At 43.0% G+C, this 24,080-nt stretch overlaps 1 protein-coding gene across 8 annotated transcripts in view; it reads right to left on the reverse strand.

Moving 5' to 3' along the window:
* LOC131132104 (SH3 and multiple ankyrin repeat domains protein 2-like) overlaps positions 1-24,080 on the reverse strand; it is a 153,031-nt gene that overhangs the window by 16,570 nt on the left and 112,381 nt on the right. For 7 of the 8 annotated variants that reach the window (XM_058077384.1, XM_058077383.1, XM_058077379.1 and 4 more), the window contains 5 exons: positions 15,888-16,023; positions 14,478-14,558; positions 10,229-10,341; positions 8,664-8,769; positions 5,530-7,990 (listed from right to left, as the gene is read on the reverse strand). In XM_058077384.1, coding sequence (XP_057933367.1) covers positions 5,530-7,990; positions 8,664-8,769; positions 10,229-10,341; positions 14,478-14,558; positions 15,888-16,023 — 2,897 coding nt within the window. Of the gene's footprint in view, positions 1-1,509; positions 1,580-5,529; positions 7,991-8,663; positions 8,770-10,228; positions 10,342-14,477; positions 14,559-15,887; positions 16,024-24,080 lie in introns of all 8 variants that reach the window. The other variant, XM_058077387.1, reaches the window with a different exon arrangement.

A 24,080-nucleotide genomic window follows, 5' to 3' on the forward strand; every position in this document is an offset into this window, starting at 1 on the left:
AGGGGTTAGTATGTCGTTTTTGTCATTTTTTTCAACTTGCTTTTAATGCACTTTTCTGGTCAAAAATAAGGGGGAAACCTCACACACACTCAACAGGGGCCTGAGAAGCACCCAAAAATGAAATGAATGAATGAATGAATATTTTGCCACTGTCGTCAACTTTCACAACAACGCAAACACAATATTACAGAACAGCATTAAAATAATACTCGATTGTCCCGTATTTAAAAAAAAGTAACACGTGTTGAGTGCAGAGACGACACAAATGAGTGTCGGGGACAAAGTGATGTCGATATATTTCTACGGAGGTGGGAGACCTCGCTTGCACCACGCCTACACATCTTACATCTTACATCTTACCGCTCCTTCATTCTTTCCAGCATTAAAGGCTCGCACTCGTTGGCAAACGTGCACACGCACACTGCATTTATTTATAGAACACACACACACACACACACACACACACACTGACTCGGCTATGCCGGGTTACATAATGGTGGCCTACTAAAGCAGCGCGGCACGTGAACTGCATGAAACGATGTTGAACTCTGCCGAGGCTGCTCACGCACGCACACGCGTCCCCTCCGACTGGGGCTGACATCACTGCAGGCCCCGAGGCTGCTCTCATCAGCTGGTTGCTAGGCAACCCTCTCGTCCACAGGCACAACCGACGCACGTTTAATCTGGGAGGCTAACATACTCGGATAAGAAAAAAAAAAAGAGAGAAAATAATCAGCATGTGAAAGAAAAAAACGTTGATTCCAGCCGTGCGGGGAAAAAAAACAACAATGGAGGACATTTCTATTGTGCAGAGAAGCAAGGCAGCAGAAGATGAAGTCAGACGGTGAAAAAAAAAAACCATGTGTGAATGTCGGCCATCTTTGTGTCTACGCTGCCATCTGCTTGACTGGCATGTCGGCAAGGGGCACCTTTTCACACGCTGGCGTCCCGCTGACATCCTTTTCCTTATCTGCTAAGGTGGTGGCCGGCAGCCCCCCCCCACCACCGCCAGAGATAGGACGTCCAAACCAAACCCTGAACATGGAGGGTGATAATTGCCCCCCCCCCTCCAAAGGTGGACGTGAGCGGGTCTCGCACGCTGACACAACCAAACAAAAGCGGCGGATTACAAGTCGTCGGCAGGCGCTGACGGGATGTTCGATCCCGGTTTAAAGCTTACGATGCCAAACTCGGTGCGGTGCTACGTTAATTATTACTACTACTATTAATTATTATTATTATTATTATTAAGTTCTATGTTGAGAAATAGGCTGCACGGTGCCCGGCCTCTCGCCCAAAGACAGCTGGGATAGGCTCCAGCACCCCCGCGACCCTCGTGAGGATAAGCGCTAGAAAATGAATGAATGTTGACAAATAGGCTGCACAGTGGATGAGTGGTTTGCTGTCTAATAAATACAGTAATCTTTCCACCTATTGGCCAAATGACGATGTGACACAAATGACCACACAAGTGATGACATCAGTCAGTCGGCGGTGAGCGGATCCTACCTGTGAGGCGGAGCTGGGGGAACGCGAAGAGATGAGGGAACGACAGGAGGCTGGACAAAATGGAGATGAGCTGAAAATGAAATGAGTACAAAGGCGTGATGTCACCACATGATGGACAGACAGATGATGGAAATGAGGAAAACATGACATCATGTGGGGGGGGAGGGGGCACTGCTAGGCTTCTTTGGGTAGTTAACATAAAAATGGCTAAAGACTCCAAATGTGATATTTTTCCCCCCCCACGGTGACTTTGTGTTTTTAAAACAAACAAGCAACGCAGTTAGTTTGGAGCTTGTTTTGATCCCACTGAACAATTTAGTTCAGTGATCGGAGCATCGCTACTCGTTTAACCCGCAAAGCATGCAGGGTAACTGTTGGGCTTCCCAGCATTAATATCAAATGTTATTGCTTTGCATGTACCAGTAAATGATTGCCTAAGCATATACAGTAAACCTCGGATATATCGGACTCGGATATATCGGAAATTGGCTCACAACGGACAGATAAAAAAAGAAGCGATTTTTCTGTAATGCATTTCCAATAAAAATTCATTGCATATATCGGATTTTTTATAACGGATTTCGCCTATTTGGGACAAAATCTCCAGTCCCGTTCCAATGCATTTCCATGAAATTTCCCTGGCATATATCGGATGGCCGCATCGTGGCATCGCTTCGATTCGCCGAATCGTGACAGGCCGCTATACGACGTCATTTGCAGCGTTTGCAGCGTTGCCTGCGCGTCCAGGTACATTGGAAACATAGTCAAGGAAGTGCCTTTTTATAACGGATAAAATCCCATTTACGCATATACCGGATATAAATCCCATATATGCGTAAAACGGACATTTTCCGGTATACGCATATAACGGATTTCGCTTATATCGGACAAAACCAGTGGGAACAATTGAATCCGATATATCCGAGGTTTACTGTATTTGAATATCGAATGGCCAACATGCGGGGGGGGATCCACTGTAACCGTTTGGACATAAAATGTTCATTTAAACAAAAAAAAAAAAAAAGAATTGCCTAAGGAATCGACCTTTTTTCCACTTCTCCCTCCACCTCTGTTGAGAAATGGACGGTCCATGCAAAATGCATGACAGCACTGAATTATTTATAGCGCTTTTCTGGTGACGGTGGGTAAAAAAAAAACATGAGCCGATGTGGTCCAGGTACAGTTTCATGAAAACCCGGTTCTGGTATTCCTTAAACACGAGTACAACCTTGTAGTATTCACACTTGATGACTTGATGGATCAAAAAAAGTCAATTGGCCTTTTTGACGTTTTCTATTCGGTCAATGTATTTGTACGTGTATGGAATATTTAACTCCTTCCTGAGACACCACCTTATCATGGTAGAGGAGTTTTCACGCCTCTGGTGGGGTCACCCGTTACACACAGGTCCTCGGGGAGGACCATCACACTCTGATGAAGAGAAAAAATGTTTGACCTAGATTAGGTCTGGAGGTGGGGTACCTCTTTGGGTATAGCCTGATGAGGTAACATATATATATATACACATATATACATATATATATATATAGGAATATATGGGAAATGGGTTTGTGGTCGCTATCCATGGTACTGAAGTGCTTTGAATTTGTGTTGTCTTGACCATTGCATAGTGGTCTGGTGTTCTTCCTGTCCATGTATGGGTTTTGTCCAGGTACTCCGGTTTCCTTCTACTTCCAAAAATATGCATGTTAGGTTAAATCAGTGTATCTCAATGATTTTATTGTCATGCCCCCCCCCAGGGGATAATGACGACTGTATTACTGTATTTTTTTCATACCTCCCAATTGGCAAAATGTTGTTGTCTAAGTGGTAGAAATTATATATTTTATATAGCACACTATATATTATACACATATAATTCACAAAGAGTCCACATAAAAGGAATTATTGTATCTTTAAAAGTCATGCATCCTGCCATATGTGCTTGTGTCCCACTTAACAGCAGATCACATCAAATAGCTAAATTGATAAAAAAAAAAAAAAAAAAAAAAAAACCTACCTAAAATACTGAAATACTTTGGAAAGAACGGGTGGGCCGTATTTAAAACACGGATGTGGCCCCAGGACCGTAGTTTGCCCACCACTGACATACAGCATTCGAGCATGTTCAGCGCTAATATAGTCCAGTCGTTTTACATTTTTATTCACGTACACCCAAGGGTATGCGTACCGCACTTTGGGAGCCACCAATGCCTTAAAGCTTTGTGAGTTTTGTACAGTAAACCTCGGATATATCGGATTCAATTATTCCCACTGGTTTTGTCCGATATAAGCGAAATCCGTTATATGCGTATACCGGAAAATGTCCGTTTTACGCATATATGGGATTTATATCCGGTATATGCGTAAATGGGATTTTATCCGTTATAAAAAGGCACTTCCTTGACTATGTTTCCAATGTACCTGGACGCGCAGGCAACGCTGCAAACGCTGCAAATGACGTCGTATAGCGGCCTGTCACGATTCGGCGAATCGGAGCGCCACGATGCGGCCATCCGATATATGCCAGGGAAATTTCATGGAAATGCATTGGAACGGGACTGGAGATTTTGTCCCAAATAGGCGAAATCCGTTATAAAAAATCCGATATATGCAATGAATTTTTATTGGAAATGCATTACAGAAAAATCGGTTCTTTTTTATCTGTCCGTTGTGAGCCAATTTCCGATATATCCGAGTCCGATATATCCGAGGTTTACTGTATAATATTTAATTTTATTTTTTGTATAATAACTTCACTGTGAAAAATGGTGTGTTATGTCTTTTCCGCCATATAAAACATGCCTTTAAAAACTCATAAAAAATATGAATCTAGGATTATGAAATTGAACAACAAAAACGAGAAAGCTACTAACATTCAAACATTGCCGGACCGCAAAATCTATGGTTTATATCCGTTCTAACGTTCCCAGCTAAGCAGAATTCCAACCTCACAATTTGAGACGACAATGAAGGATCTTCTTCCGTTTGCTACGTAATCAGACGACAACCACAAGCTTTAAGCTTCATCCATAAGACATATATCCAATATTTGAAACATAAGACACATATATCCAATATTTGAAACATAACACACATATATCCAATATTTTAAACATAAGACATATATATCCAATATTTTAAACATAAGACACATATATCCAATATTTGAAACATAAGACATATATATCCAATATTTGAAACATAAGACACATATATCTAATATTTGAAACATAAGACACATATATCCAATATTTGAAACATAAGACATATATATCCAATATTTGAAACATAAGACATATATATCCAATATTTGAAACATAAGACATATATATCCAATATTTGAAACATAAGACACATATATCTAATATTTGAAACATAAGACACATATATCTAATATTTGAAACATAAGACATATATATCCAATATTTGAAACATAAGACATATATATCTAATATTTGAAACATAAGACATATATATCTAATATTTGAAACATAAGACATATATATCTAATATTTTAAACATAAGACACATATAACCAATATTTTAAACATAAGACACATATAACCAATATTTGAAACATAAGACACATATAACCAATATTTTAAACATAAGACATATATATCCAATATTTTAAACATAAGACATATATATCCAATATTTGAAACATAAGACACATATATCCAATATTTTAAACATAAGACACATATAACCAATATTTGAAACATAAGACACATATATCCAATATTTTAAACATAAGACATATATATCCAATATTTTAAACATAAGACATATATATCCAATATTTGAAACATAAGACACATATATCCAATATTTGAAACATAAGACATAACCAATATTTGAAACATAAGACATATATATCCAATATTTTAAACATAAGACATAACCAATATTTGAAACATAAGACATATATCCAATATTTTAAACATAAGACACACATATGACAGCAAATATTTTTGTACCAGCAACCAAGCAGTTAAAAGGTGAGGCGTCTCCTACCTGCTTCCAAAGGTCCCTCTGCTTCCTGTGGGGGAATCCAGGCTTTCTCCCGACTTGGGGGGCCGGTCGCGATTCATGTGTTGCAGGATGGAGCTCAACTCCGTGATGACGGTGTTCTTGGCGTCTGGTGTCGATGGAGGGCTGTGAAGTTCGGGGTGTTGATCGCCCCACAGCTTTGATGTCCGAGGAGCTTCAGAGGACGAAGGAGGAGCAGGAGTAGCCTGAGGCGGTGACCCGTAAGGTTCCGGGGGTTCCTCGATGACCGCGTCATGGTAAAGCGATGTTCTGTTGATGACGGACTTGCCTTTGGGTTTGGGCGGCACGGGCGGTCTATCCACCAGGAAGGAGTGACCATCTGCAGTGGCGTGAAGAGTCTCTAAGGCGCTGTCACAGAAGCCGCCCTCTGATGACAGGGTGGAGATGCTGGACACGGTGCTGGTGGTCTCCATGTGCTGAGGGTCTCCACTGCTGCGACTGTCTACCTCTTCGATACCAGAATCGCCCACCCCTGATTCGGGGTCCGGCGGGGGCGGTGGATACGAGGGGGGCATACTGTTTGTCACCCGTTTGTATTGGTCCGTAACAGACGGGGGCGCATGGGCGTTGTATGGCGGCAGGCCCCCGTTCCTTCTCTGCTGCTGAATCATCTCTGCAATGGCGCTCGCCTGGTCATCCGGAATGTCGATGCTGTTTGCGAACTCCAGCGGAGGCGGGAGGGGGTCCGTGAAGTCAAACTCCTCATCGATGTCGACTGATGCCAGAGGGGGCGGGGGGATACGGAAGGGCAGCTTCACGGGTTCGTCCACGGATTCGCCTAAAGGAACGCTCCGTCTTCGTGCCGAGGCGGGCTGGGGGTTAATGGACAACGCTTGGGCGCCACGGGGATCGGGTTGGTTGGGGTCTTTCAACTCCGACGGCCTGTTGCTGTCTTGTCCTTCCAACTCTTGGCTGTTAACCTTCTTGCTCGCGTCCGTGCTGGTGTGGACCATCAACAGCCCCGTGGACTTGGCCGTGTCGGTCACGTCTGGCGGTGCGCTCTTCCTCTCCTCCACCGCCTGGTGCTTTCGCTCCTCCCGGGTCCCGTCAGACTCGTATTTCTGTTCAGTCAACTGCCGCCGCAAGCCGCCTCGTCCTGGGCGGCCCATGGTTGACGATGAGATTGCGGCAAAACTCGTCTCAATCCCAGACCGCAACTTGGTATCGATGAAGAGCGGCTGGTTGAGGTCGGGTTTGTGGCCCGGCTGTAAGGGTAAAGACTGAGCTTCGTGTTTGGGGGTTTGCGGAACCTGAGGAGGATTTTGGTGATGGTTTTGTTGCTCCTTCATGGCTCGGTCCCGAGCTGCGAGGGCCAACGCGAGGGGAGAGTTGGGGTCCAGGGGCTTCCCAGTGACAGGATGAAGGTAGGTCCCGTTGGCCCGGTAGTGGCTCTTGGGGGAAGTGGCTGGGAGGCTGACCGGGCTGTCCAGGTTCAGACACTGGCCTGTTCTGGTATTCAAAGGCTCCCGAACAACTGTGGGCTCCGGAGTGTTAAAGTCCGTCATGTTGCCGCTGCCTCCCCCAACGGGAGGTCCCAGGTGCAACGGGGGGGCCATCATCCTTCGAAGTCGTTCATCACTACTAAACATGCCCTCGTCGATGGACTTTGACTGGCGAAGACGAGGGGTCGGCGTCGGGCCGCTTAGGTCATCGTCCGCCATATCGATCGACTGGAAGGCGATGGAGTTCTTTTTGGCCTCGAGCCTTTTCTCTCGGTCCCGTACTGCCCCGGCAATAGCCGCCGCAAACGGGTTGCTTAGGGAGAGCGGGTCCTCGGGACGCAGACCCCCACCAATGGTGGGCATGAGAGACGGGTGTTCCGGCGTGGTGGGTTCAATCTCCATGCTGCTACCCTGGCTACTCTTGCCGCTGCTGCTGGTGGAGGGCTCCTTGACGATGATGGTGGGGATGGGGATGGAGGAGCATGTCCGCTCGACGGGGGTGGTTGGCATGGAAACGGCACCCGAGGGGCTTGCCGGCATATGGCAGGTTTTTTCTGGACTGTCCTCGACGTTTGGCTGTTTTACTAGCATGCCCTTCCGTCGCGCCGGTTTAGCCGGCACGTACAAATTCTTATTGCCTACTTCGGAGTAAGGGTTTTCGGGCACGGGGGTGCGCCCTCGCGTGCGCGTGCTTTCGAAATGCTCGGAACTTTGTCTGAAGTAGCCCCGCCTCAAAGTACCGACATCTGCGGTTCGACTGATGGTCGTCACGGCGTTTGCCGAGTTTTGGGTGAAGCTGGGTCTTGTGGTCGCGTAACTCTTGGGCGCTGAGGCCGCGGCGGGTGAGTTGTAGCCGGGGGGCGAGGGGGGTGAAATGGCGGGGGGAGGGGGGATGTCCTCTGAAGTGTCAGGCATGGAGAGGCTGCGGGAAAACTTGAGCAGAGGAGGTGTCAGGAATCCCTGTTTCTCCTCTTCTGTTGTACCTTTAAGAGATAGAGAAGGTATACGGTCATGCTAATGCTAATGCTAATGCTTTCATTTCATTTGAATCAGTACCCAGTTCCACATGTCCAAAAGGAGTAGGAAGAAGCAAAGCTTATTAAATCCTACCCCTCCATCTGGTACTTTTACAATCACTAACTCTTACATTTGTTCACTTCCTGCTTTCATAAATAGTTTAAGTTGACACATCTCAGGTTTACAGGAAATGCTCTGTTCCTTCTCTGGTTTGGTGCCGATTGTTTAGAGTTCCTCCTCTCGGGGAGAGAGCCAGAGAATGCTAAAACTATATCAATAATATCAATATAAAATAAATAATCATAAAATACATATACATAATATATACATTATTTTATTTAATAAATGCTATATAAAGATTCCATAAATCCCAAGCGCTAAGAATACCATGAGGCCGCATGGCATCCCGGTGGCTGACCTTAACGACCTCCAATATCCTCGCCTGAAAGCACACTTTGCTGACTCGATCATTCTAATTGATCTATAATTAGCTTTAATATCGATCTATAATTAGCTTTAATATCGTTGGAGCGCACGGAGCGAGTCCTGATGTGAGACCGGATGCAATATAATAATGGTGGACTCGATGAGCAGTCCACATGACGGGCAACCAAGCAGACACCAGGAGGAACATCATACCTATGGACTTCTGCTTCCTCAGGGTGGCCTTTTCTGGCAAGCCCAGGAAGGCCCCCGGTACCGTGGGTGGCACCACTGCTACTCCCTGCCGGTCATGGTACATGGACTGCAAAGCACAATATTGTATATTCACATATCAGATACTTTTTGTGTTAGGGTTATCACTTGTAGTATACATAATACATAATAAAAGAAAATAATACATATAAGACAGGAAGTGACATCAGAGGTTCAGAGTTAAGTTTTAACAGTATTAGGTTAGTTATTGTGACTGTAATATTCAACATGTAATCTTATAGGCTGCACGGTGGTCGAGTGGTCAGCACACAGACCTCACAGCTAGGAGACCAGGGTTCGATTCCACCCTCGGCCATATCTGTGTGGAGTTTGCATGTTCTCCCCGGTTTTCTCCGGGTACTCCTCCCACATTCCAAAAACATGCTAGGTTAATTAGCCACTCCAAATTGTCCATAGGTATGAATGTGAGTGTGAATGGTTGTTTGACTATATGTGCCCTGTGATTGGCTGGCCACCAGTCCCAGGGTGCACTGATATTGAATGAATGTAATCTTGTCAAACCTGGTGCTTGTGTGTCTCCGCCAACATAACAGTAACATTACTGACACCTAGTGGCCAGTGTAGAATACATCACTATATGTTTGAATGCGTCTCCCGAATGACTTATTTCTTTTTATTTCATGTAGCCGTTTTTCATTCATTCATTCATTCATTCATTTTCTACTGCTTATCCTCACAGGGGGTGCTGGAGCCTATCCCAACAGTCTTCGGGCGAGAGGCGGGGTACACTGTGCACCGGTGGCCAGCCAATCACAGGGCACATATAGACAAACAACCATTCACACTCACATTCATAGTCGCCAATTAACCTAGCATGTTTTTGGAATGTGGGAGGAAACCAGAGAAACCCGGAATCAAACTCGGGTCTCCTAGCTGTGTGTTTTATGCTTGAAAATGATAAATGTACCATAAAAAATATAAAATTTGTTAAAATATGCAATATTGCTGAGTACTAATATTCAGTATTGAACCATAAAACAACCTGCGGTGCAGAGTGGTGAGGGTACGTTTACTAGCTTCCTCATTAGCATGCAACTGACACGCACAATTCATTCATTCATTCATTTTCTACCGCTTTTTCCTCACAAGGGTCGCGGGGGGTGCTGGAGCCTATCCCAGCTGTCTTGGGGCGAGAGGCGGGGTACACCCTGGACTGGTGGCCAGCCAATCACAGGGCACATATAGACAAACAACCATTCACACTCACATTCATACCTATGGACAATTTGGAGTGGCTAATTAACCTAGCATGTTTTTTTTGGAATGTGGGAGGAAACCGGAGTACCCGGAGAAAACCCACACATGCACGGGGAGAACATGCAAACTCCACACAGAGATGGCCGAGGGTGGAATTGAACCCTGGTCTCCTAGCTGTGAGGTCTGCGCACTAACCACCAGACCGCCGTGCCGCAGACACGCACAATTGAGTAGCACAAAAACGCATGCTAGCGTAAACCAAGCTGGAGTCTACTTTACATTGGACTTACGTTCAGGTCAGTGGGCGTGACCAAGCAGCGGCTGGATGGGCGTGGCTTGATGGTGGCGATCTTTGCATCGACCGGCGACGACTTCTGGGCATGCGTCATCTCCTCAACTTTGTCTGGGAAACACAAAGCGACGGAGGACTCGTGAGCAAACGAGAGACGGCCGGACGGACGGACGGACAAAGCCCGAGTCGGGATCTCATGGGGCCAAACGCAAGCTCATCATCCACATGAATGACCCTTCCCGCCACGCTCAGTTGCTGGTCAGACCGCAACAGAAACAAAGTCTAGGATGGAATGTTGGGGGCGTGTCAAGCCTCGGAAGCCGTGCAATTTTTTTTTTTCCAAACAGCCGACTCGGTAGCATCATCCAACTCTTTGGGTCGTTCCGTCGGTTCATCTCAATTGGATCTCCAAAGTACGCCGTTAGCGTTCATTCTACTCCCGTTCTTTCTCGGAGTCTCCAACACGGGAATGATGTCAATGTCATAGTACGTGGTTAGCCGGAACTCCCCGCTAGTATGCGATGATGCTAACACAGAGTCCGCCCGTGTTTTGCTGAAAGAAGCTACATGCTAGCCCTGATCTAGCCTCTGTTCGCATGGCCTCCTTGACCGTGGTTTCCATGCATTACGGGGGGGTGATTACTTAGAGTCACTCGGAAAACAATCCTCTTCTTTTGCGCATCTACACACAGAGGGGAGGAGTGGGGAGAAGGGGAGGTAAGGAGGAAAGGAAAGGAGCGTCAATGACCGTGACTCCTTTACGACAGGAAGCGCTGCGACACACAAACACACAACTTTCCTTTCTTTCCGAGATTTCTCCCAACATATACAACATATCACAAACCTGGAATCGGATCTTTAAAAGACTTAAAAACACATACAGCGGAACCTTGGTTAGCATACGCCCGTTAGCATGTTTTTTTTGGGGGGCAAAAAATTGACCGCCGAAATTGTGCGTACATTTTCTGGTTAGCGTGTTACTACGTCACCGTGTGAGTGCAACTGTGTTTTTGATCACCAAAGCTCCTTGTTAGCACCTTGCTAATACATCGCCATCGTCATCAGTGGTCGATTCTATCGCTCTTTGCTAACTAGCGGTTGTGCCACACGTTTGTTATTGTTTGTTATACCGCACGTTAACACAAACATGATTTTATTCATTCATTCGTTTTCTACCGCTTATCTTCAGCAGGGTCGTTTTGGGTGCTGGAGCCTATCCTAGCTGTCTTCGGCCAAGAGGCGGGGTACACCCTGGACTGGTCGCCAGCCAATCGCAGGGCAACATGATTTTATACTTTTACAATGATAGTTTTACATGCTAACATTGCATGCTAACAATTGTAAATTGACATAAATGAACATTTAAGGTTACTATTACCTTCATGGAAAAGATGTGATTGTTGCCAAAGATCAACACAGACACCACCTTCCTGTTTTGCTATGAGATATTTCTAAAATTCTCACCTCACCAAAGCAGGTGGCGAGGCGAAAAATAAGTCATGGCAAAACAGGAAGGTGGTGTCCGTTTTGTGGTCACGTCCTTAAATGTTCATTAATCATTTTTATTCATCATTTAAATATAGTATTTCAAATGTGTTTTGTGTTAACGGTTTTGGTTTTCTGGAACAGATAATTGGAGTTAGATGATTTTTTTAATGGGAAAAAATTGATTCGGTCAGAATATGTTTTGTTTAGTCGGACCTTCTGTAATGGAATGGATTAATGACGCTAACCGAGCTTCCACTGTATTGAAACATGTACCGTACATACATATACATATACATATACATATACATATACATATACATATACATATACAGTAAACCTCAGATAGATCGGATTCAATTGTTCCCACTGGTTTTGTCCGATATAAGCGAAATCCGTTATATGCGTATACCGGAAAATGTCCGTTTTACGCATATATGGGATTTATATCCGGTATATGCGTAAATGGGATTTTATCCGTTATAAAAAGGCACTTCCTTGACTATGTTTCCAATGTACCTGGACGCGCAGGCAACGCTGCAAACGCTGCAAATGACGTCGTATAGCGGCCTGTCACCATTCGGCGAATCGGAGCGCCACGATGCGGCCATCCGATATATGCCAGGGAAATTTCATGGAAATGCATTGGAACGGGACTGGAGATTTTGTCCGAAATAGGCGAAATCCGTTATAAAAAAAACGATATATGCAATGAATTTTTATTGGAAATGCATTACAGAAAAATCGGTTCTTTTTTATCTGTCCGTTGTGAGCGAATTTCCGATATATCAGAGTCCGATATATCCAAGGTTTACTGTACATATACATATACATATACATATACATATACATATACATATACACCGTACATACAAGCCTGCAGTGACAGAGGAAGAAAGAAGAAAGTACAAAGGAAGAAAAGATATGACAGCACTATTATTTTTTTTTTTTAGACATAATTAAACATTATCCACGTATACATGGACCCAAATATTCCAATTCCAGTCAGGTTTATTTGCTGAAACGGAAATTATGTAACCTTTGTATACACCCCATTCCCAAAGAAAAGTGCCAATCCCAATGAGTATATAATGGGATTCCCAGGGGTGGAATATTCCTTTTTTGTATTTTTTTTATGTATTTTTTTTGCCAAACCTGGTGGTGGTTAGATTATAATAATAATATAATAATAATTATATTATATAGATTATCTCTGCAGAGGAAAGATGTTTACTAAACAAACAAACCATAAGAGTACAAAAGAATATCCAACAATACCGTGTGACAGTGGCAACGGGACAGAAAGGTTAAAGAATTAAAACGTGATTAAAACAACATCAACAGCTAACGTTATGACAACAGTGGAACATGCGGTGACATTCTTTGCTTTGACTGTAAACAATATTTAAATGATCACGACATATTAACATGCTCATAGTGACGACATAAACACATCCTGATATCCTTAACATGCCTGGAATAACTTACCACCTTTCTTTTTCCTTAGAGTGGCTTTGGGATGATAAGAAGTCAAAGATATACAATCCATCGTGGATGGAGGTGGAATACTTCATAACCATCTTCTTTCATTTCTTCATTCGTCATGCAGTACTCCATCCATCCATCCATTCATTCATTCATTCATTCATCCATTCATCCATTCATTCATCCATTCATCCATTCATTCATCCATTCATCCATTCATTCATCCATCCATTCATTCATCCATTCATCCATTCATCCATTCATTCATCCATTCATCCATTCATCCATTCATCCATCCATCCATTCATCCATCCATTCATTCATCCATCCATTCATTCATCCATTCATTCATTCATCCATTCATCCATTCATCCATTCATCCATCCATTCATCATTCATTCATCCATTCATCCATCCATCCATTCATTCATCCATTCAATTTCCGCTTATCCTCCAGGGGTGCTGGAGCCTATCCCAGCTGTCCCGGGGCGAGAGGCGGGGTACACCCTGGACTGGTGGCCAGCCAATCCCAGGGCACATATAGACAAACAACCATTCACACTCACATTCATACCTATGGACAATTTGGAGTGGCCAATTAACCTAGCATGTTTTTGGAATGTGGGAGGAAACCGGAGTACCCGGAGAAAACGGAATCAAACCCGGGTCTCCCAGCTGTGTGGCCTGTGCGTAGCCGTTTTTATGCTTGAAAATGATACATTTTATGAATAACGCCATCTTCATTCATTCATTCATTCATTCATTTTCTACCGCTTTTTCCTCACGAGGGTCGCGGGGGTGCTGGAGCCTATCCCAGCTGTCTCAGGGCGAGAGGCGGGGTCCACCCTGGACTGGTGGCCAGCCAATCACAGGGCACATATAGACAAACAACCATTCACACTCACATTCATACCTATGGACAATTTGGAGTGGCTAATTAACCTAGCATGTTTTTTGGAATGTGGGAGGAAACCCGGAGAAAACGGAATCAAACCCGGGTCTCCCAGCTGTGTGGCCTGTGCGTAGCCGTTTTTTTTATGCTTGAAAATGCTAAATTGAATGAATAGCGCCATCTTGTCTTGAATAAAAAGTATCACTGATGCAGATAAGATCCACAGAAAGGGGGTTAAACGCTGGTGCTTACCTTTGTCCACTAGTCAAAGACCAGACCACCGGTTGGAATCCAAACAAGGAACACAAAAAGGGAATGTTGTTAGACGCTAACTTCCACAGACCAAAGACCACATTGGGTGAAGTCAAAACCGCTTTACGCTTACCCAGTTCCTCTAATTCCGACGTCATGGACTTGGAGCGCATGGAGAGGGCAGTCGTGGGGGCTCTCTTTGGTGGGGGTGGAGCTGGGGACACAGAGGTCGTTACCACAAGGTTAGGATTCTTCAAAAGCAAGGAGAGGATCGAGGAGCTTCCATGCGTGTTTTTTGGAATGTGGGAGGAAAACCGGAGTAGAAAAGCCACGCATGCACGTGGTGGAATTGAACCCTGGTCTCCTAGCTGTGTGGCCTTCGTACTAACCAATCCACTTCCAATGTAGTTGCCAGATTCCAGCGGGTCTCCGGTTTTATGTAAGAAAAAGTTTTGGACCAAGAAAAGATGATAGCTTGGCAGTAAAAATGAATATGAATAATTCATAAAAAACTCAAACAGCCTAACAAATGTTTCATAAGGAAGGGAAGTGCATGGGGGGGGGGGGGGGCACTAGAAAAGGATGCATGGGACACTTTCATATTTTGTAAAGTAAACTTTTATTTATATTTCAAGAAAAAAAGTAGTAGTTAGTAGTATTTTGTTTTTTGCTCTTTTTTTACTGTGTTTATTTAATTTTCTAAACATTTGACTTCTCTAAAAACCTTTAACATTTCCTCCTATTCCTGGAATTCCTATGTCATTTTGTTTCTCATATTCCGAATTAAAAACAAATAAAATGTTGTCTTTAATATTAAACATAAAACATATTATGAGCTTCGTAGCGAGTACTGTGGTAGTGGTACTTTGGTGCATGCAGTATTGTTACAAGCAATGAATGTAAGCCGTTAAAAACAATAAAGTGGAACTTTACCTCGGTTAGCATGCTTTCCAGTTAACATTGAAAATGTACGCAAAAATCTTGCCTTGGTTTACATACATTTTCTGGTTAGCGTACAATACGGTGTGTACTACTGTGTTCTTAATGTATTTTTATTGGGAATTGTCTTTAGCGGCCGTGCATGCGTGGGTTTTCTCCGGGTACTCCGGTTTTCCTCCCACATTCCAAAAACATGCTAGGTTAATTAATTAGCGACTCCAAATTGTCCATAGGTATGAATGTGAGTGTGAATGGTTGTTTGTCTATATGTGCCCTGTGATTGGCTGGCCACCGGTCCAGGGTGTACCCCGCCTCTCGCCCTAAGTCAGCTGGGATAGGCTCCAGCATACAACCTTAATGAAGATAAATGGATGGTTTCAATTCAACGATAGTCGTTTATTTTTTTTTCCCTCTTAAAAGTTTGTCTTTATTCTTGTGAAATTCATCCCTTCATTCATTTTCTGTGATGCTGAACTCTAAGGGTGGAGGGAGGATGCTGGAGCCTACCCCGGCTACTTTTAAAGTGATCAAATAACGGTGACGTAGTACATGTATCTGCAACCATCAACAAAACCCGACTGGACTTGACTTGACTTGACTCTACCTTTTTTGCGTGCCGTGTCTTCGGGGTCCAGATTCCGGCTGACGGTCACCACCTTGATCAGGAGGCGGTTCCCTCCCTGGCGGATCATGTTGACCACCTGCCTGTGGCCCACCTTCACCACATTCTCTTGGTTGACCTGCGGCACACACATTACCGCCAACACGTGTACCTTTAGAGTACAGTATACGTAGTACACAGTACAACACAAAGCTGGGCCAACCTGACAAATAAATCCTTTAATAACACGGATTTGTGGAGAGCGAGGCTTGGAATTCCACGACTTGAAGCGAGTGTAAAATGATTAGTGGCTAAATTGTACTTTGGGCCTAAGATGGATTGAAGCAAGTCAATAAGTTTCGTCGTATTGCAGATAACGCCTCATTGCTCCTTCAATAACGCCTTGCAGCACCAGGAGCTCTTCTGCTGAGGAGACAACATTCTGTTGCTTTCACTTGAAGTTGATCAACAACAGTTGGTATCAAACTCTTCCAACGCATGCTGAAGGCTTTTCATGAGATATTGACATCTTCACAATCCAAAGTTGTCAATACTGATCTTAGTTTGGGTCCAAAACGTACCAAACGTTTGGGTCCAAAACGTACCAAACGTTTGGGTCCAAAACGTACCAAACGTTTGGGTCCAAAACGTACCAAACGTTTGGGTCCAAAACGTACCAAGCGTTTGGGTCCAAAACGTACCAAACGTTTGGGTCCAAAACGTACCAAACGTTTGGGTCCAAAACGTACCAAACGTTTGGGTCCAAAACGTACCAAACGTTTGGGTCCAAAACGTACCAAGCGTTTGGGTCCAAAACGTACCAAGCGTTTGGGTCCAAAACGTAGCAAACGTTTGGGTCCAAAACGTAGCAAACGTTTGGGTCCAAAACGTACCAAACGTTTGGGTCCAAAACGTACCAAACGTTTGGGTCCAAAACGTACGGTCCAAAATGTACCAAACGTTTGGGTCCAAAACGTACCAAACGTTTGGGTCCAAAACGTACCAAACGTTTGGGTCCAAAACGTACCAAACGTTTGGGTCCAAAACGTACCAAACGTTTGGGTCCAAAACGTACCAAACGTTTGGGTCCAAAACGTACCAAACGTTTGGGTCCAAAACGTACCAAACGTTTGGGTCCAAAACGTACCAAACGTTTGGGTCCAAAACGTACCAAACGTTTGGGTCCAAAACGTACCAAACGTTTGGGTCCAAAACGTACCAAACGTTTGGGTCCAAAACGTACCAAACGTTTGGGTCCAAAACGTACCAAACGTTTGGGTCCAAAACGTACCAAACATTCCAAAAACATGCTAGGTTAATTGGTGACTCCTATTATGTCCACTTTTTGGGATAATTTGTAGTGTCAATGTGACTATAGGGGTGTTATTTCATGCCTTCAGGTCTCTAATAATGTTTAGTTTTAACTATGAAAATATTATATTTATAAATAAGGAATCATACTAAATCGCATGGTGTAATGTGGTTAGCGCGCAGGCCACACAGCTAGGAGACCCAGGTTTGATTCCCCGCTCGGGCATCTCCGTGTGGAGTTTGCATGTTTATACCCGGTTTTCTCCGGGTACTCCGGTTTCCTCCCACATTCCAAAAACATGCTAGGTTAATTGGCTAATTCCAAATTGTCCATAGGTATGAATGTGAGTGTGAATGGTTGTTTGTCTATATGTGCCCTGTGATTGGCTGGCCACCAAATACAAGCAAGCTATACCCAAAGCTCGTAAGCATCAGTGAGGGTAGGAACATAGTAGGAACATAGATGGAGATTGGGAGTTTTGATCCCAATCCAAAATGTGTCTTAATATTAAAATATGTATTTTACAGTTTGACATTGACGACACGCCTGCTCCTCAAACAAATGTTCTTCTCCTGGTTATTGTTTTAGAACATAGTTGGGGCCCAATGAAGGGATGCCACCAAAGAATGGATGAAAGAAACCAGAGGGCGATGGTAGGACCGATTGTTGCCTTCAGAGAAATACTCATAGTAATCTCATGTGGGTTTTAATCCCGCATACAGTGCTGGTATTACACGTCACAATGGCAGACATTTTGGTAATTAGATAGAAACACTACAACAGCTGTTTCACAGTCACCTCATCTAACACACACACACACACACACACACACACACACACACGTTAGCTTGAATGGGGTTAGCCTTACGTAATCCACTCTGTTCCTCCACCCCATTATGTAATAATCACGCTTTAATCATTTCATAATATGGTATACAAATGTCAGCGGGATTGACATTTTTATACCATATTATGGAATATATCTGGAATATTCGCAATCTTGGCTGCACTGTGGTCGAGTGGTTAGCATGCAGGGCTCACAGCTCGGAGACCAGGGTTTAATCCCACCGTCGGCCATCTCTGTGTGGAGTTTGCATGTTCTCCCCGTGCATGTGTGGGTTTCCTCCCACATTCCAAAAACATGCTAGGTTAATTAGCCACTCCAAATTGTCCATAGGTATGAATGTGAGTGTGAATGGTTGTTTGTCTATATGTGCCCTGTGATTGGCTGGCGACCAAATACAAGCAGGAAACAAAGATGGAAGTATCTGCCACACAGGCCAGCGGGACCATGCATGCCTTCCTGGTGAAACATACATGGGTGTCCAAAGTGTGGTCCAGGGGCCATCTGTGGAACGTGGCTCATTACAGAAATAAAATAAACTGAAACGGAAAAATAGAGGCATGAAAAGGTACAATAAAACTAAAAAAAAAAAAAGCTAAAATGTTGCAAATACCAGCAATGAGTCAACAAAAGGTGGGAAACATTATTGAATTCATAAAGAAATCATCGCAAAGTATGAAAATGTGGTCTACTCTCCTCCTACTGCTTCGCCACCTTCATCAACAAGAGTCTTCAATATCGTGAAATGTGATCTTAATCCCTCGGTTATGATTATTTGGTATTATTTTACTGCATGTAAAACTGCATGTTTGGTGTCCCAAATACATTGATTGCATTTACAAATATAAACACACACACACACACACACACATGCAAGTCTGTTGAAAAGTCATCATCATCATCATCATCATCATCCATAAGATGGAAGTAAGATGGTGATGGAAGTCCCCACAGCAGTTAGCATCATCCTGCCCATTTAGCCGAGTGGGTCCATCTGGGAATCCCTGTGATTATTCAATCCACTCCACACTTCCTACCGCACTCACTGATACCCGATCCCGTCAATCAATTTTAATCTGACAATAAAGACATCAGGTAGTGTGACACGCCGCTAATCTAATCTAATCTAATCTAATCCAGGCTGTGATGCCTGAGAGGGTCAGTTGGAGTACAAAAACTCCAGAGCAAGCGGGAATGCAGCTGACAAGCTTTATTAGATTATTATAATTATTATTAGAACTATTATGACTATTATAATTATTATATTAATGCTAATTATTATATTAATTATATATAATATTATTGTTAAATTTGCATATTTTACATAATAATAATATAATAATTATTATTTTAATTTTATTGTAATTATTATAATATTTTATTATTTTTAAAATATTTAAATATAAATATAAAATAATAAATAATAATAGCAGATTGCATGACAATTTTACAGATAGAATAATACCAGGTGGACTGTTACGTGTAAAATATATAGTCTGCCCCCCCCCCCCCCCCGGAAATTTTGTCATATCAATGCGGCCCGCGAGTCAAAAAGTTTGCCCACCCCTGGCATAGCATCACGATGTTGGACGCCATCTGCATCTAAAACTGGGGATCTGCTGTAGGAAATTAGGGGAACCTCAAACAGCCTCGTTAAATCCAAACTGTAATCAGTGAAAAGGTGGAGAAACAGGAGAACATGAAGACAGTGAAGGACTGAAAGGAGGATGATTGGGGGGTGTTTTGATGACTCAGCCTTAATTGAGCATTCAAGCGCTTTCACTATGAGCTCACACACTCCAGGATTCGGGGGCTTTTTTGGGATTGTTGACGCCTGAAATGCATGAAGTTGCGCCAAAAATTGCGATGTCTTTTTTTTTTTTTTTAAATCAGCTTTAGATTTGTGACTGTGATTTATTATCAATGCTTTACGTGTTCTTTGTAGTCTTTCTACAAAACTAATTCATTCATTCATTCATTCATTCATTCATCAGTTCATATATTCATATTTCAAAAGATGGTAGCTTAAAACGGGAGTAGATGAACGCAGACTCGGGCTGCACGGCGGTCGAGGGGTTAGCACGCAGGCCTCACAGCTAGGAAACCGGAGTTCGATTCCACCCTCGGCCATCTCTGCGTGGCGTTTGCGTGGGTTTTCTCCGGGTACTCCGTTTTCCTCCCACATTCCAAAAACATGCCAGGTTAATTTCATTGCCTACTATGTCCACTTTTTGGGATAATTTGTAGTGTCAATGTGACTATAGGGGTGTTATTTCATGCCTTCAGGTCTCTAATAATGTTTAGGTTTAACTATGAAAATATTATATTTATAAATAAGGAATCATACTAAATCGCATGGTGTAATGTGGTTAGCGCGCAGGCCACACAGCCGCACTTTGACGCAAGTTGCGTCAAAAGTTGCGATGTCTTTTTTTTTTTTAAATCATCTTGAGATTTGTGACTGTGATTTATTATCAATGCTTTACGTGTTCTTTGTAGTCTTTCTACAAAACTAACGTATACCTGAAATCAGAGGATATTTACAATTATTATTTATTTAAATCCAAAAATAGATGTCGATTAATTGGGTAATCAATTAACAATGGATTAAATCAATTAATTGTTGCAGCTTGAATACTGTACATACAATTTAACAAATACAAATTCAGTTGGCGACATCACGACCAAGATGGCAGTGGTTCAAAAATCGGTAAAAAAAAAAAAAAAAAAAAGTCAACTCAATTTCACTCCTATTTGTAGTTAATGCGATGTTTTGCCAGCTTTAAACAGTTTCTAGGTGTTTTAATAACATGTTTGTGACACGCCTCAGTCAAAACACACCAAGGATTATGAATTATAGCCTAGCCGCTTATGGCTTTAATACATGTTCATAGCAGGCCCTTGTCCAGTCTCGCTCATCCTCTCTGCTGGGGAGGGGGGCTGCCAACATGAGTCGGCTTTGCGTAACCATGACGACATGCGCTAACAACTCAGTATCTGAAACTTTGGTATCATTTAATACCACGATACTACATTCTTACTACATTTATAGGTCGGAAAAATGGAAAAAGCATAGTAATAGGTCCCCTTAATTTATGCTAGCTAAGTTATTAAAAAAAATTTTTTTAAGTATTTTGTGACGCAGTATTTTGTTATTATAGTTTTATTAACAGGAAAGTTCAAATATACCCAATGTCGTGTCTCGTCTCGCGAGCCGAGTATATCGTGACACCCCTATTAAATATTCACGATCTTAAACAATACAGTGAATATGATATAGTCCGGTTGAGTCCAGGGTTCAATTCCACCCTCGGCCAGCGTGGCTTTTCTCCGGGTACTCCGGTTTCCTCCCACATTCCAAAAAACATGCTAGGTTAATTGGCTAATTCCAAATTGTCCATAGGTATGAATGTGAGTGTGAATGGTTGTTTGTCTATATGTGCCCTGTGATTGGCTGGCCACCAGTCCAGGGTGTACCCCAGCTGGGATAGGCTCCAGCACCCCCTGTGACCCTTGTGAGGATAAGCGATAAAAATGAATGAATGAATGAATGAAATCGACCCCGCATATGCCCACTCATCCATCTCGCGACCCCACAGTCCACGGCTACCAAGTCACGTATTCAATATTCCGGCCACACTTCCAACTCGGCATCTCCCGAGCCTGCGCGGGGCTTTACTCTTAAAAGCTGCATTATCAGTGTGTACACGGTGACGCACAGCATGTTCCCGGTTGCTAAGCAACAGTTGCTGTACGACACTGCCGGAGGTGGGAGTGGTGCTGAGGTTGTGATCGGTGTTTGAAGGGGTGGATCATACCATTCATCACTCAATGAGAGATGCATGGTTTTTTTTTTTTGTGAAAGGGATGCTTTGCCAAATGTCCCCCCCCCCGTGTGAAGAAGACTTTCAAGCTTTTGGTCCCCTGCCATATTTTAACGCTGGACTATGTTGACTTGGTTTAAAAATAAACAGCAGTTCCCGGAGCAGAGTGGGTTCAGGCATGCTGCTCTTTATGTGCCGCACCGATACATACATTATTTATAGCAAATCATGCTGCCACTCTGGTATTTTAAGACTCAATGTCATGTGACTTTGGGGCTTTGCTGAGTGTTTGTACAGAACCGAGCGTGGATGGTGAGACGTTCTTCAAATGACGACTGTTTCATTTGTGGCCCAGGACGAGACTTAAGACCAGGCGAGACCGAGGCTTTTCTGTGGTTGGCCCCCAGCTATGGAACCTTCGCCCCTCTCGAGTAAATAAGGTCCCCAATATCAGAAGCTTTATTTTTATTTTAAATACTTTTATTGCTTTGCTTCTTGTTTTTAATATCTATTTTACCATTTTATTTCTTATTTCATCTTCATGTTTTGCCATGAGTTAACAATAAAAAATGCACACCAAGGCATATACTGTAAATGATGAACATTTAAGGTTATGTTAGCCTTCACTGAGAATGCGATTGTTGACAAAGATGTGATGTGGCAGCGATAAGCATGGACACCACCTTCATGTTTTGCCATGAGTTAACAATACAAAATACACACCAAGGCATATACTGTAAATGATGAACATTTAAGGTTATGTTAGCCTTCACTGAGAATGCGATTGTTGACAAAGATGCGATGTGGCAGCGATAAACATGGACACCACCTTCATGTTTTGCCATGAGTTAACAATAAAAAATGCACACCAAGGCATATACTGTGAATGATGAACAAAAGGGATATATGAACATTACATGTTAGCCTTCACTGAGAACGCGATCGTTGAAAACATGTCATGTGGCAGCGATAAGCATGGACACCACCTTCATGTTTTGCCATGAGTTAACAATACAAAATGCACACCAAGGCATATACTGTGAATGATGAACAAAAGGGATACATGAACATTACATGTTAGCCTTCACTGAGAACGCGATCGTTGAAAACATGTCATGTGGCAGCGATAATCATGGACACCACCTTCATGTTTTGCCATGAGTTAACAATACAAAATGCACACCAAGGCATATACTGTAAATGATGAACATTTAAGGTTATGTTAGCCTTCAATGAGAATGCGATTGTTGACAAAGATGTGATGTGGCAGCGATAAACACGGACACCACCTTCATGTTTTGCCATGAGTTAACAATACAAAATGCACACCAAGGCATATACTGTAAATGATGAACGAACAGGATCGTTGAAAATTTAAGGTTATGTTAGCCTTCAGTGAGAATGCGATTGTTGACAAAGATGTGATGTGGCAGCGATAAACATGGACACCACCTTCATGTTTTGCCATGAGTTAACAATACAAAATGCACACCAAGGCATATACTGTAAATGATGAACAAAAGGGATACATGAACATTACATGTTAGCCTTCACTGAGAACGCGATCGTTGAAAACATGTCATGTGGCAGCGATAAGCATGGACACCACCTTCATGTTTTGCCATGAGTTAACAATACAAAATGCACACCAAGGCATATACTATAAATGATGAACATTTAAGGTTATGTTAGCCTTCACTGAGAATGCGATTGTTGACAAAGATGTGATGTGGCAGCGATAAGCATGGACACCACCTTCATGTTTTGCCATGAGTTAACAATACAAAATGCACACCAAGGCATATACTGTAAATGATGAACAAAAGGGATACATGAACATTACATGTTAGCCTTCATTGAGAACGCGATCGTTGAAAACATGTCATGTGGCAGCGATAAGCATGGACACCACCTTCATGTTTTGCCATGAGTTAACAATACAAAATGCACACCAAGGCATATACTGTAAATGATGAACCAAAGGGATACATGAACATTTAAGGTTATGTTAGCCTTCACTGAGAATGCGATCGTTGACAAAGATGTGATGTGGCAGCGATAAGCATGGACACCACCTTCATGTTTTGCCATGAGTTAATAATACAAAATGCACACCAAGGCATATACTGTAAATGATGAACAAAAGGCATACATGAACATTACATGTTAGCCTTCACTGAGAACGCGATCGTTGAAAACATGTCATGTGGCAGCGA

The sequence above is a fragment of the Doryrhamphus excisus genome, chromosome 7 (genome assembly GCF_030265055.1).
Source record: "Doryrhamphus excisus isolate RoL2022-K1 chromosome 7, RoL_Dexc_1.0, whole genome shotgun sequence".
Taxonomy (NCBI): domain Eukaryota; kingdom Metazoa; phylum Chordata; class Actinopteri; order Syngnathiformes; family Syngnathidae; genus Doryrhamphus; species Doryrhamphus excisus.